A 16,060-nucleotide genomic window follows, 5' to 3' on the forward strand; every position below is an offset into this window, starting at 1 on the left:
GCCACCTGTAAAGATGTACAAATTTTTTAGCAAAGTTCAGAATAATCTCTGAGCTTCCGAGCAAGAGAATTTCTCAACTAGAGAGTTATCACAGAACTATTAAAATGAATGAATGCAAATGGCTTAGAATTCTACATGGAATGTGTCTGACAAAGCAGACTTATTGCTTTATGTACACAAAACGGTTAGAGGATTTCTAGTTATGATTTATAGTAAATCCACACACTGGATTTTCTAATCTCCAGCTTTATGTAATGGACATGCAATGAGTAACAAAATGTAAGAGGATTAGTAGAAGGTCATCCTGATTTGCTGAATACAGCCTAACGTAATACCTTAAAAATGGTTAAATACACTTGTACATGTTAGAAATCTCATCACTGTAGAAAGCCAAGAAATCCAAGGTAAACTCACTCCTAAACTGCAAACCACAAGAGATTCAATTTTAGATCAACAGTATTAGAATAGATTTAAATCTAAAACTTGACAGTGGGATAGGTAAACCACCACACTACGAGCACTTTTTAAAAACAAAGCAGGGAAAAAAAATTAGCAAGGCTTCATCATATAACTAGACTGAGTCTAACTTTGACTAGCTTTTTTTTCAAGTGGGGAAGAAATGGGACCTTTATTAGATGAGTATACAACAGAGCACTATATGGATGATGGATATGGGAAAGGACAGAGATGACCAACTGCCTGTTTCTTGTCAGTTCAGCTGCCTTGTTTACACCTATTTGCAGCCCTAAATATTCCACTGTCTATACAGGGAAATGTTAGCCTGGGGAGTTGGGCAGAGGGCAGACTTACTGAAAGATGTTAAGGGAAAAAAAAGGTCCAACATACCCGGGCGGGGGAGGGGGGGGAAGGAAAAGCAGAGAGGACAAATAAAGAGCAAGAACCTGCTTTTACATAGTTCCAGTCCAAAAGTTTACCAGCTTGTGCAGATTAACTAGTGCAAAGACCTAAGCAGAAAAAAGTACTGCTTTTCAGAACACCTTTTAAGTAGTAGCACAGTACAAATTACTTTGAAATTGTGTTATGTTTCAAATGTTTTCTGTAATATCATTTGAATTTCATATCTAGGTGTTCTCATTCATTTTGATCCCTTGTTTCTTCAAGTGAATTAGAAAGTGTCTCCTGTAGGAAGCAAGGATGGGAAGAGGGGAAGCCAAACAAAAGAGCAAATTCAAGGTGGAGATTAGAAAAGCCTAAATCGAATCCTGTTGAAAAAAACAAGAAAAAGCGCCACACAAACCTCAGTGGGGGGGGAAAGAAAGGGGGGAGGGGGGGGAAGAATGTACTTTATGTGGACAGCCAGGTAGACAATCTGCCTTTTACATTGTGTAATCCTTTTTCACTCATAGTCTGAACTGAGCCCAGCTTGCTCTAACTGGTAAAGGGGAAAGAGATACAGCAAAATTTAGAAAGATATTCCATTTTGGTCATTGGCAAGCATATTTGACTTTGCGGAGAAGCTATAAATGGTGAATCCAGATGTGTTACACATTCCAACAGATGCTGGATCAAGGCTAATCCAGATGCTCTTGGCCTGAGCATCGATGGATGAAGCAGCTTTGTAACCTTTGTAGTTCTGTATTAAGTACTGGATTTGGGGTTTTTTTGGTGTGTTTTGAAGAAAAAGCCTGAATGTTGGCTGAAGAGGCCGTAAGATTTGCTTTTAGGAGTCTTGCTTAAAGGAATTTGTGTAACTACTATCCAGACTGCCACTTCTGTAGGTGGGGTGGTTTTGTGTGGTGGGTTTTTTTTTTTTGGTTGGTTGGTTGGGTTTTTTTTACTTTTATTTTAAAGAATTTTAAATCATGCTCTGTCAAGCTAAACAGCTTAGTAATTCGAGGACTAATTTTGTCATGAGGTAGCACTTCCATACTACACTCAAATTTTGTTAAAATTTCTTAAAATATTTTATTTTCTTGGCAAAGAAAATATCTACTATGCTAATTTTGAAATAGTTACTTGAAAGAAGATTATTTATGCTGTCAGGGTTTTTTCAGTTTTTTGTTTACTTTTTTTAAGACTACTGACTTAAATATTTAAGGTCAGTAATTCAGACATGATTTATAAAATTCTCAATTGGCTTTGCCTTAATGTTTTATTTTGAGATGTTTATTCACCTTAATTGGTAACCCTTAAAAACCTATTTTCCAACTAAATATAACTTTCAAGTTGGATATATTAGCTGGGAGAACATACTGTATCAACATTCATTTATGTATGCAATTATGTTTGGATTTTTTTCCTTAATTGTTATAACATAAAAGTAGAATAACTGATTTGCTATTTGTATCTAGCTCTATTTGTCCAGAAACTAAAATTCAACTATACACGAAAAAAATTTTGAAATTATTTTTTAAACCACAGTAATGTGTTAGATACGTTATACAAAAAGTGTTCCTGTCTAAACACATTTTTTATTTAAAGCTGATTAAGCAGAGGAAGTATTTACTCATGTTGAGAGAATTGAGCAGCTTGTTTCTTGTCACTATGCCCTTCAAGATTTTTGGAACAGCAGGTTTCAGGCTAGACATCTGATTTGTATTTGCAGATTGGAAGTGGGAAAAAAAACCCAAACCCAACTCCCCAAGCAATCACTGAATGGCAGTAACATGAAACTGAAATGAAGGTAATCTCTATGCTTGCAAACATACTGTTGCTGCCGAGTGCTAGTTTAGCATTTAAAACCATATTCAACTTTCCATATAGGAAGTGTATAGTTTAATCACCAGTTATCAAAGCTTCTTTAAACTTCTATAGCAAGCATTATTTAAAAAAAGAAGTTAATAAAGCTGTGGCCATTTGACTCATACGTATATTGGTTATACTTCTCTGAACTATTAGCAAGTGGCCACACTTTAAGTGTGGCTCTTGCAGCTTTTCCTGTGATTCGATGTCTTTGTCAGCACAGAAACAACTCGGTAATTTCACCATGTTAAGAAATGGAAATAGTTTCTAAAAGCTACTAATATTTGTGATATAGGGGAAAAAAATTGGCTTTCTTTTTGCTGTCCATTCATTTTAATTTCTGAACAAGTATAAACAAACTGCCAAGATGCTCATAAATGCTAAACACTTATATTGTGAAAAGTTAACTACAGTATTTAGTTGTAGTTTGTTTATTTCTACATCTTTTTTGTGGGTGTGGAGGGAAGAAGGATCAGAAAAAGTAGGTTCTCATAACACTTCCTGAGACATTAGATTTCTTTCTCACTCCTCTAGTACAGAAGTAGAAAAATGCCATTTTTTTTATGGCATTCTGTTTCATCAAGCCTTGCTCTTCTCCCCTCAGCAAGTCCTTGATAGAATCAGTCTGTTCCTTTCTTTCTAAATAAAGTTAAAGTTGATCAGTGTTTCTAAAAAGGGAGCTTTGCTTAATTAGGGTGGCCATTTAACTGAAAGCCCAACTATATTATCAGTTTCTCTCATTTTCTTCCTAATATGCTGTGTCTTTAAAGGCATTTCTTACTAAATTTTCATACTACTGACAGGAGGTAACAATAGCAAAGCTCCATTTATGCAAGGAACTGGGACTGACATGGGTATTTAACACATGGCCTACACTTAAGTCTTTACACTACTGCTGATGCAATTAAGTAATTACTAGGGATGACTTAAAAAAAAAAAAACACCAAACCAAAACCACAACAGTTAAGGCTATTGTACAAAAGAGATACTAGTAAGATTCCCATCATCAATACCAAACACCTTTTACACACCTTTTAAGGCCAGGCCTTCTGTTTTTCCAGTCTTACTAACATGACATGTTCTTTAAATTGCTTTGCATCTATGCCTCAAATAGTCTTACGTTTAGGATCCGATATCTCTTTCTTTTCACTTGGTTGGACAAGTTTTGTAAATTAACACTGTCCAAGTATTTAGAGAACTTTATAGCCTGGCCTTTAGCACTAGAATGTCCTTGTTCTGTTTATGTTCAACAAGTGAATTTCTCAAAAAGGCAGCCAGAGTGGTAAGGAGAAAGCAAACAGCTACTGTGAGCAGAGGTGCTGAATGATGACAGCGTATCTACAGAATGTCTGCGAAGAGACTAAGACAGTGCCGAAACGCATGCGATGTATTTTCAAAAAAACTAGCCTGCCCTTCAAAACTGAGACAACTCTAAGAAACAAGACTCCAGACTACATTTATGCAACTTCGATATGTTATTATGACTTTCACTGAAACGTACCCACAAGACAATTGGAAAAGGCTTCGAATTAATTCCTTATATACAAGGTGTCAATGTGTAATCCTGTAATCCTCAAGCCCTGTTTCGTGACAAAAACAAAGTCTACGGGCAAATTAGACTAAAGTACTTGAACTGTGTAACTACAAATTTACAGCTGGTATCATTAGTTTTAAATAAGTTGTTGCTTTGGACACAAAAATACGACTCCATTTTGATGATACAAATTTACTTCTGTGTCCTAAACAAAACCAAACAACCCTCCCACACCCACTTTGTAGTTTAATGTAGATTATATCCCAGTATTAAAATATTATATCCACTTACCATCATCTAGTGTGATGTCTTGTAGTCCTATTGTTTGAAAATTCAATTCTCGATCTTCAGGTTCTGGTTTAATGTTAATAGCTGCCCCATCTGGTGAAAATGGAGATGAATCGCATACGGTATGGTGTACTAGGGATGACGCTGCATTGAGACCTCCCAATGCTGGACTATGTGCTTGAGGGGAGTGCTGTCCCGAGTGACTTACAGTGGTTGGCGGGGAAGATGAGGCAGGTCCTGAGCTAGGAGATTGATAAGGCATAGGTTGTAGCTGGGGTGAAGAAGGTCCAGACAGCGGTGAATGGACCAAAGGGTGGGAAGCTGTTGGGGATGGGGATGAAGCGGATGCTGGATTTGTAGAATGGTATGGGACTTGCTGCAGCTGGGGAGAAGACTGCCCAAGGGACCGACTCATTGCAGAAGGGATGGAGCCCTGCCCAGCGCTTGGGCAGTGGTATCCCATTGACGGCAGGTGAGAAGATGACTGTCCTGAATGAGCTGGGTGTGCTAGCGGGTGCCCTGCTGTACTTGATGTTGACACAGAACCTGGATTTGAAGAATGAAACTGCATTGGTGGTAGAGCTTGGCAGCTAAGATTTATCAAATGAGGTACAGCTGTGTCTTGCTGAAATGAAATAGTGTCAAATCCTTGGCTGGAGGCAGAGTTCATAGGAAGACCAGACTGTCCATTGAATACATCGTTAGACTGCATAGGCTGGTAAGAAGGCCTCACAGGAGGTGCTGATGTTACCTGAAAAGACTGAACCACAGCAGGAGGCAAAACATGACACTCTTCACTTGGACTAAGGTTTCTACCTTGCATATGTGGCAGGTGCGATACTGCTGAGGTCACCATTGCTGTGTACGGTGGTTGAACTGGACACACAAGGCTCCTTGGTGATGTAGACAGTAAATTGTCATGTGGATGCCCTTGCTCTGGTGAAGGCAATTGAGTTCGGATAGAATGCAGGCCCTGGACATTGCTTGTGTGAGGCAGGGCCAAAGATGGAACAGCAGACAAATCCACCTCATCTCTGTGCTCTTGCTTCATTATAACTAGAAAAAGTAAAACACTGCATTACAATTCCAACCCATTTGTATCCTGTGATAAATACACACTAATTGCTGTTTAACAGCCACAACAGTATTGTTAAGGTCCTTGCTCTAATTTCCCTTCTTTTGATCTGCTTGCTTTTTTTTTTTCACTTTATGCCTGCTATATTAACCCCTAAAAGCCAGAAGAACTCTCTCTTAGCATTTATTCAAAGGCAGTTGTCTTCCCTTCTAAAATACTCTCCTATGCAATGTATCTTTTTAAAGACATTTGCAGCCCAGCCAGAGAAAAGTCCAGCACATCTAAAGGATACAGCTCATCACAGGGGGGTGTGTTGGGCTGGGCTCCACTGAAAACAGGCAGGCAAGAGTTCGGTATCGGGCACTAGGAAAAGGGGAATGAAGTTTTTAGCTGGCTTCAAACTTTCCTTAGCCTCTGATCAAGATGACAGCTGAACTTCGGCAGCTCTTTCAGCATGTCCCCCAATTTCAATGATGGCAACAATTGTTCTTATAATACAGAGAGTTACAAATTGACACACTTTCGGTTGCTGGATTTTTTTTTTTTTTTTAAAGCTACCGGTAGGCTCATGAAAAGATACTGATTTTTACGTACAAATAGTAGAAAAATGCTAATGCTCTTAACTGCTCAATTACTACTTTATACTGTTAAAGAAACTGATATATGTATTTACAGATAAAATGGATTTTAAAACGTTTGTGCAATAACAGCTGCAGTTATAATATATGGATTTCTCAAACAAGAATATAGTTCAAGATGTGTCTTGTAACTATCTTAGGAGCTGATATGCTTAAGAATGGTTGAAAAATACCACATAAATCTGATAACACAATTTATGTATACTTAGTCTACCAAATAGCCACGTAACATTGCTTAAATTGTGCATGAAGGTATGAAGTAGGTAATTTTAGAGCACAAGTGAGCAATAGCGCAAACTAATGGTAGTTGGCTTTGTCAGCATACGCATTAGCTTTAAGAAGTTCATATTAATATCCATATCCAACTTTAAAGACTCCTTCAGATACCTGACTTCAAGTCCTCGAAACAGTACTAAAGGGTCTAGTGCCGTCACTGGTACCTTGTGAATTCTGACTACTCTAAATGGGTATGAATTTCTTAAAAGAAAAGAAAGTAAGTGGCAGGCAAAGGAGTAGGCATTGCATATCTAGCAGTAACCGCTTCCTCATACCAACTGGAAGGGATTAAGATGTTTTAACTACATGTACAGTTAACATGTACAGTTTTTGCTTCTGGCTAAGTTACAAACTATTTTCTCTCACCATGCTGCAATGTCTCGGGGGGGGAGGGCATATTTTTTTATCTTCCTTGTATCTAAACCTGAGGGGTTTTTTGACATTTGAAGGGGGGGTCTAAAAAATGCGTAAAACCTGTTCTTCTATGATCTCACTATCCTCCATGTCATCACTAGGCTTATTTAGAAGAGCAGCTTCTGAGATTCACCATCATTCTCAAAGAAAAGTAGAATGCCATTTATTCTGTAAAAAGCGTAACGAAGAAATACCTGGCTGTAATCGTAGCACTGTAGCTTGTTACTCTAAATTTCAGCTTTTTAATGAGACAAGCTTAAGTAAGCTGTTTTACAAACAATTCAAAGTAGTCTTACCTACCTGTCAAAGATTACAAGACTGAATTACTTTCAAATGTCTACTTTAAAAAACAGAATAAAGTGCAACTGTTCTATTTTTTATTTAATACCTGGTGTGTAAGTAAAACGTTGAGACTGGCTTTTTTTCCTCTTGCCATTGCAGAGATAAAACTGCACCTGAACTGCAGCTGTAATGGTTTTGTTATGGTATGGAGGAACTTCAAGTATGATGTTTGCCTATATGAAAGTTGAAACAAAAAGGTTTTACATATCATCAAATGCAAATGAAATTGCTCTTAATTACAGAAAAACTAAAACACTTATTGCAAAACTAAAGCAAACTGATAGTTTGAAATGGGTAAACTTCCAGTTTATGCATATTACATAGTAAAACAGTACTATAAGCAAACTTTTGTTTGGAGACTTTTTTCTTCTTTTAAACACAAGTGTTCTGAAGGTAATGCTTTTAATTAAATAGACACATCATCTAAAGGATGCTTTGTTTATCTGCCGGAGCATAAAAAAAACTCTAGCAGTCAAAGAATTGCATTTTGGATCATTAAGTTTTTAAGAAAAATTTTAATGCACTGGAAATTATTTGTCATCTTAGCAAAATTATCTTCAGTTTTCTTTTTTCAATTTTCAATGTCTTTTTTCCTGGCTTTCACAACAAGCATGCTATTTCCAGTTCCCTCAAAGCATCATCTTAATGGCTACTTTATAGTATTAAGCCAATTTAGAAGTCTCCAGTTGTCTGCCTGAATCAGCCAATGATCTACTTACTTTACTAAATGAAGCCTAACTTTCAGAACAACAATGAAGATGTCTAGTTTCTCACTTTAAAACAGAAAGCTTTCTAAAGTAAAAAAAAATTGTTTCTCACCCCTTGACACTTTTCCCTAATTATTTTCCCTTCTACCTCCCACTGAGGTCGTCCATCTGTTGAGAGAAATTTACAAATAATTCAAGGAAAAAGCACTTTCTAAAACACTTAAATACTTAATCTTAAAAATACTTAAATACTTAATATAAAACTGCATTTCTTTTCAGTCACGCTTTAGGAGTTTCAAGACTACAGATGTTGTCAAGTTGACTGTTGTGCAGGATTGTGCATTTTAACAGAACCTGCTGATTACATAGTTAGATTTAGTTCCAAAGGAGGCTGTGCGTACTGTAAGTGCACAGAGGGATTTTTCCCTCATTTTTCTAAAAACATTTTTGAAAGGTTGTTAAATTACCACTAACACTTGTGATTATTCAAACAAACATGCTGATGACTTAACCTGTAAGTCACCATGTGAGAGATAACATATGCCATATCTTCATGCACATATCCACAGGTTATACATTTAAAACAAACACCCTCCCCTGAACCGAAAGACACCGTAGTTCAAATACCGGGCAAGTTGTCTGTGTGGTGAGGGAGGTAAATCACCTTGGCGAACCTCTCTCTGCTCTGGCCTAGCATAACCATTATCCGTAATCTAACACTCGGTTCTCTCTGCTATTGGGTTTTGTACAGGTTAGCAGGGAACCTACTGTCTAGCAGCAGTACTTCTTTAAAAGGCGTTCAAGTTGTGTGTCAAAATACATTAGCACATAAACCCCCCACTTAGGTTGTATCTGCTAATAAAAAAAAACCCAACTCTTTTACTTAAATATTTAAGGAAATAGTAAGATGTAGAATGATTGGACTTGGTTACAGACTTTTATTTGTAATGATTTACTTTTGCTACTGTTTTCCCAAAAGTTCAAATCAGGTATTCAAGTCACAGCAATGATAATTTAAGTTGTTCAAACTTTACGCTCTCTGTATTAAAGGGACAATGAGGGAAGAAAAGGAACTCTATGCATTAAGACAGCTAGTCCTAAATTTTCAACTATTTTTCACGTATTTGAGTCTAAGTAAGAAATACTAAGTTCAAGACGTATATCCAGAAGAGCTACAGAGCCAGGAAGGAATGCTGAGAAACTGAACATCTTTGAGCAATATGTATGTATGTATGTATGTACCTCAGTGTGCGTGTGTATGCACATCTATGTATGATACAAGAAAAAACCCAAAGAAAACTTGCAAAACATTCATTGTATCTGGTTGTAGTAAACGAAAAATGAAAAGTATTTGATAGGGGGGTTTTTGTGTTAAATTCTCTGGTTTACGGAGTTGCATCATTATCAAAGTGATAGAAGAGAGGAAAAATACAGGTTTAGGGAAAAAAAAAAAGCTTTCAAACCTGTACTTACATTTAAAGAAAGAAGTTTTAGAAATATTCATGCAAAATCTGCAAGTTTCTTGCTTACTTTGAGATTCTATTTCCTACATATTAGACTGAAAAATTTAATCTACCACCCTCCCAAAGAATAATTTATTCATTTCAGGAGACCAGTAGGAAGCAGTTAAATTTTTCTACAGGTTTCACTGTGTGAAGGGAACACTGTGTCTTTAGTATACCTTAACTGAAATGCATGCCTGCAATATAATTTTTAGCTCTACCTTGCTAATATACAAGCGTAAGCCTGCTGCAGTTCTCACCCATGACTAAGTGTTGCCTAGAAGGCTGCACTTGGATTCTAGAGAATGAGAATCACGTGATACAACTGACTGTAACATTTCTGATTTCTTGGCAATTAAATACTTGACCGGCTTGTCAAGCACACAAATGTTTAATACACGTACAAAAGGTCGCTGCTGTTCATACCACCTCTTATTGCCAGTATTTTACCTACATGCACAACTTGCCTGTTTACAGATGCAAATTAGGTATAGACACAGCTGAAGCATACACTGCACACCAAATCTGAGCCAGATCGCCAGATCTTGAGACTTTTTAAAAAAATGCATCCCTTAATAGTAACTTCTATAGAAAATCTTATGCAAATATATGGAAAAAAATCAGTAGTGTTTTCTAACTAATATTTATTTCATTAGCTTAGGAGTAAGTCAGTTCCTATGCAATGATTAAACAGATGTAACATGACATCAATGCCAAATAGTACATTTCCAGTAGTTCCCATTTTCATTTTTTTATAATAAGGAGAAAATACATGGTATGATTTGTCAACAGCATCTTTCAAATACACACAATTCAAAGTTAGTTAGCCTGCAATTGTCTTCTGAATCAGAATTACTATTTCATTCATAATTGCCAACCAGCACATAGATCAGTGACCAAACTGAAGTTTCAGATTACTACTTGTGACTTTTTTTTTTTCTTTTTAAAACATCCTTACTTCCTAAAATCAATCTCGGGTAGTGTTTTCGGTTTTGTTTTCAAGGGGAAAAAAAAAAAAGTATTTACCTTGTCCTTTTTCAAAAAATATAATTTTGGATTCTGGAAGAAAATTGGATCCTGTCACCACCATTTCATGGCCTCCATTCACTGAGCAACTATTGATGCTGTATTTCTCAATCTGAGGAAGTTCTTGAGCAGATCGCTGAGCTTTAAAAAAAATTAAGGGAAAAATTATTATTCACAATTTTGATCATAGCGACATTTCTTTTATGATCCTAACTTGAAGAATCAGGGGTGAAACTAAAATGACCACTTATTTACATATATAAATCATATTTGTGTACGATTTATCTTTGTTTTTAAAATTACATTGAAATTATATAATTATAGAGAAGAAACACCAAGAAGCCATGAATCCTAATGGTCTCAATGTTACAGCAAATGAAGTTTTTACTTTAGGAGTATTTGTTTAAAAATTACTTCAGTATTTTATAGACAAAAAGAATTCTAGGAGAAATTCAGATTGTTTAAGGTCATGTTTTGATTCCTTAGTGCCAGCATTTAACAAATCAACTCTCTAGAAGTTCAACTGTTCATTAGATAATACTGTATAAAGGCAAGTAATGGTATGGAGTCTTGTAAATGAAATGGTATTAGTTCTTCCTGAAATGAGTGTTTATTTTCACTGAGATACATCAGCTGCCTCTGCTCATACACAGGAACTACTGAAGCTGCTAGCTGTGTGACTGCATTATTAGGTTTAAAGCCCAAACCATTGTTTTTCCTCCAAACCTTCAGGCTGCCACTTTTGGCAAGTACCATCTTTAAATAAAGCTATATTAATTTTTGGTAAGTTAGCTCTTTACACACAACGCTTTTTACACACACTTGTTATATATAATTCTGACAATAAGTATTGTCAGAACGACAATACTACCGACACATGCAGAAAACATGAGTATAAATTATGTATAGTTAAAGCAATCTTACAGCATTCAACAGGTATGGAAGCAGTCTGCAGAGATAAGACTTTTCCACTAGGTTGTGGGATGTGAACACGAAACACAAGTCGCACTCTGGTATTCTTTCTTCCAATATCTGTCTCTCCTTTACGGAGCTCTATATCTGAATTGCGAAGTTTCAAAATACCAGCACAATCGATACTGGAGATAGGACGGATGGATCAGAAGAGAAATGGAAGAAAATGAATCAAACTATTGCCAAAGTATACTCTGTAAGCCTTTCTTTTGTTAAAGAATGAAGAGCGTTCTATTTTTTCCCCGTGTTACGCTATTTTAAGTGTTATGTTGAATGTCTGAGATTAAAAGATCTGTTAACGTCAAAAACAGCAGCATGTACTCTGTTGAAACATTTTGTCTTGTAAATGTCTAGCTGCTGCTTTTTTGAACCTTTAAAAGATTATGTGTTATTGCACATTGTTTAACCTTCGAAGTAAGTTACTTAACATAGTAAACATCATTTACAAGGAGCAAGAGACCTCTATTTAATTCTGCCTTAGGAAGGACTAGAGAATGACAAAAGGGTGGCCATCAAAACCCAGCTACCATTCCACATAATTATCGATTATCCGTATGAGACACACATACTTTACTCAAGTAACACGTATACATAAACTTGTGAGGAGTGTTACCTTGCACATCATCGTGGGTTCATAGCTTTCAACGGAAAACTAGCCTGAAGTCTGCAACTAGGAAAATTTAAGCTGACTTCAGAAGTCTACATAAGAAATAAATGTGCTACATAAACAAATACTTGTGCTTTACTCTGTTCACTGACCCTCCAGCTAGAGCAGAGCAGTTTAACTGTTGCTATAACTAACCACTGAACTATTATTTAGCACATTCTATCTGGCAAGACCTGAAAAGTCAGAATAACGCAACTGCTAAAAATAGAAAAAATAATTAAAACAAGGAAAAGGCCTACCAAGATACCAGAAATTAAATCACCACATTCAATCAAGAAACCAACAACTAAAGTGTATGACTGTATTTTCATAGAAAAAAGTCTTATGTCTTTGTAGAATCAAACAAAAACTCTACCAGCCAGTAACCCACATGCAATTTTACAAACATGGCATCATATTTATGTGTGGATTGTATGGGGAAGTATAATCCCAGAAGCACTCATCTATCTCGCTGTCAATCTTACGAGCTTCCCTGTCTCTCTATTCCTTTACTTCTGACTACCTAAACATTGGCATGTTTAAAGAGATGCATCTATCTTAATCATGAGCCACATTTGTGGAAAATACACTATTCTACAAGATTTTTCTTTCACATTTGCACAAATGGGGAAGGAAAAAAAAACCAACCCCCTACAACAGACAGATAGCAACTAAACAGCTAACTTAGCTGTTATGTACCTGGCTGACATATTATTTTCAGGAAGAAGTGGTATTTCCAAAACTTTTGTGCTGGCAATTATTATCTCTTGACTAGCTGTTGCAACTGTTTTTCCAGTGATTCGGTGCACCTGGTAGAACGCATGAGGTCTTAAGTAGCGATCATCTGCTGTTCCGATGAACATTTGTAGGTTTACTGGCTTTTCATTGTAGCCCAGGAGCTGATGAAAAAGTAGATGTGATATTAAAACATTAGTTGACTTTTACTGCATTTGTGTATGCGTAATATAAATAAATACACAACTAGTACAAAGACGTACGAGTCATAGAGTAGTATTTAATTACAAACTTCTTCAACCTCTTCAGAAATCAGAAAACTGAGTACAGATATCTGTCCCCAATACAAGTATCAGTAACATTTACCAGAACAAATAATATCAAAATATATTTATATCGTTATTACTTTTTAATCTCTCAAAGAGAAAAGAATCGTTTTATCTACAGAATTTCTACATCAAGCTATGCTATGTTATAGGTGCGTTTCTGATATTGTTTTTAATCAAAGCCAAATTATCAATTTCACTGAGATACACATAGTTTCTAGAAATCCTAAAAATATTTTGAAGTTTAGTTTTTCTACTACGGAATGCAATAGTGAGTTTTATTAAACTTAAGAGGTTTTGTGAATGCAAATGTATTACGTTAGGACAAAGAAAATTTAATTCATAGCTAGAAGATCAAGTATGGTTTATTTTTGGCAAAGAACATGTTTTGAAAACCAAAGTTTGATAAATGTTAATTCATGCACCTTTCGTTTTCTTAAATATAAGACTAACCACCAATGCACTCAGTTGTCATAAAACCACCTGTTGCTTGAGCTAACAGTAGTAATTCTAGGCACAAAACATGTTGAAACATCAAAAAAACCCCAAAACACCAAACAACAAACTCTAAAAGGAAAAGCTAGTAGTTTTAAGGAAACAAATTTAACCAAAAGTAACATGCAAGTTTCCTTTAGCCACTGCAATTTTAAATCCGAAGCCTATAAAATATGTCTCTTAATCCATGAAGTTTTTTCACCTTCCTGCAACTGGCAGATTGATGCATTCTGCAAGTTATGTAATTTCTAAAAAGCAATGTAGCAAATTTACATTTCATCGACTTCGACATCAACTTATGTTCAAACTGGAGGGAGGGCCAGACAGTCATTCTTTAATGTGGTTTTGTCATGTCAATATTTTTGTCTCTAGGGAGAGTTATTTGGTCACACAACAATATTATCCAAGCTCTTTACAGAACTAACACTTAAAAAACAAACAAAACCACGTCAATTTAACCTACTTACAAGAGTAATTTAATGCCAGTAGTCAGCAGCACAAAACCCCAAAGCACACCCACACCCAGAAATCAGAAGCACTGCTGTAGATTCCTTGTATCTTGATGCACTACTATTGGCAGTAAGTTTTATGTACACCAAATGAACGCCTGTTTTCTATATTCAAGTTACGGCTATGGCAGCACCTACCAGTGTTGTCACTTTTATTAGAGCTTTCTCAATCAAGAACAGAAATTTGGTTTCCGACAGAAGTCTGGAGCTTCATACAGCCATTCTCAAAGCTTTCAGCCTTACATGAATGCTTTTGTCCAAGAGGTAATGCTCATTAATTAATCCATCTACATACAACAGCGCGGTCATATTTCCTTTCATTAATTTTAGTTTATTCTTCCCATTTGTCCAACGAGGTTAAATGTGATTGAGAAGCAGAACAGCCAAAATCTAGACCACCTAAGACAAATAAAAGCTTACTCAAATAAACCCAGAACAACAACTGAGGCTTGTTCTTCTCCTCTTCGTATCCAGCACACACATGCAATCTAAAATAATTCCTGAGACATACTGCAGACAAAAATCTACAAACAAGCTACAGCATGTAACTGTTATTGAGCAACAACACACATATCTTGAGCAGCTGACAAAAAAGCTCGATAGATCGAATACATTACTTGTTACAATCACAGCATTATGAGATTGTTCTCAGAGACAATGTCCATTCTACTTTTTTTTTTTTTTTTTTTTTTTTTAAGTGAATGGAGAGGAAAGAAAGAAAGGAGCAGTTCAGAATTACTGCTGTTACTGGTTTTCTGGGCTGGGAGATCTCTGGACGATTACTGCAGTAAGGAGACTGCTTTTCATAGTTGTAGACAAAGAATTCTGAATTCTGTTGTCCTCAAATCTCCTTGCACCTTTCTTGGGATACGTACAGCATCTCCCAGCTGTCATGCCTTTAAGAGGCCAGTCCAGTTCAACTTTTACCATAAAATGTAGACTACCTTTGTACTGCATTGTACATAGACTACAAATGAGGTTGCGCTAAAGCAGACTGGTTTCTGTCCTTAAACTCAATGAATTCTCATCTGTCTCCCCACCTGATTCCAGCTACCATCGAGAATTCATGCATGCACAGGCAAGCAGAACAAACCAACTTAATAATGTTAAATCAAAAAGTCAGATCTCCTCATGGGTTTAACAATCCTTACCCCTTCGGACCCTCATTATAATGAAGGAAAAATATCTGCCACAAAAAGCCAAGCAATCTTTAAAAGTCATGGCAGCTTTTATCACATATGTCCTGTCCTATAATTGATGTATTGCTAACTTATTGCTTACATAATCTTATTTATTTGCATTTATATATGTATGTCTATTATTTGCAGGCTTTTGTTCTGTCAAATATGTAAGAAAGATCTTTTTGTTCTCCCTGGAGTTCTCTGTACAAACAGAGCTAAATCCATCAAAAAAACCCCAACAAACCAACCCAACCCCTCAGCCACTGAGTGGAGACAGGCTAGATTACCAGGGTTGATTCCCAAGCGAATAAACATGATATTCAAGCATTTACAAAAGTTGCAGTGGAGGCAAAGAACCTCCTGTGACCATCAGTGTACTGACAGTTCTCTCCCTTCATCTGTCGGAAGTCGCCGGTAAACTACAGGAACACAACTGGACCACAACAAACTTTACTCTTAGTTATTGTCATGTTGATAGTGGAGCATAGGGACTCTTACCTCATGTAAATACATAAACGTGTAAGTTCCTTTTTATACTTGATGCAGGACTCCAACATCTATCCAAAAGATTTTTTTTTTTTTTTTTTTTAAAAATACCAAATGAGTATTGTCATATTTTCTATGCGTCTGAATTATTTTAGGAGTTTAAAGAAAATTTAAGGACATGTATTAGTTTAGCACTTACAGCAGC

General features: G+C 36.2%; 1 protein-coding gene across 1 annotated transcript in view; it reads right to left on the reverse strand.

The window, feature by feature from the left end:
* NFATC3 (nuclear factor of activated T-cells, cytoplasmic, calcineurin-dependent 3) overlaps positions 1 to 16,060 on the reverse strand; it is a gene marked incomplete at its 5' end in the record, with an annotated part of 55,599 nt that overhangs the window by 14,446 nt on the left and 25,093 nt on the right. The window contains 6 exons of the mRNA XM_009581357.1: positions 4,529 to 5,581; positions 7,317 to 7,443; positions 8,090 to 8,145; positions 10,506 to 10,646; positions 11,430 to 11,602; positions 12,823 to 13,022. Of these exons, the coding sequence (XP_009579652.1) occupies positions 4,529 to 5,581; positions 7,317 to 7,443; positions 8,090 to 8,145; positions 10,506 to 10,646; positions 11,430 to 11,602; positions 12,823 to 13,022 (1,750 nt within the window). The remainder of the gene's footprint in view (positions 1 to 4,528; positions 5,582 to 7,316; positions 7,444 to 8,089; positions 8,146 to 10,505; positions 10,647 to 11,429; positions 11,603 to 12,822; positions 13,023 to 16,060) is intronic.

Source organism: Fulmarus glacialis, unplaced genomic scaffold, assembly GCF_000690835.1.
Source record: "Fulmarus glacialis isolate BGI_N327 unplaced genomic scaffold, ASM69083v1 scaffold43347, whole genome shotgun sequence".
NCBI classification, from domain to species: Eukaryota; Metazoa; Chordata; class Aves; order Procellariiformes; family Procellariidae; genus Fulmarus; species Fulmarus glacialis.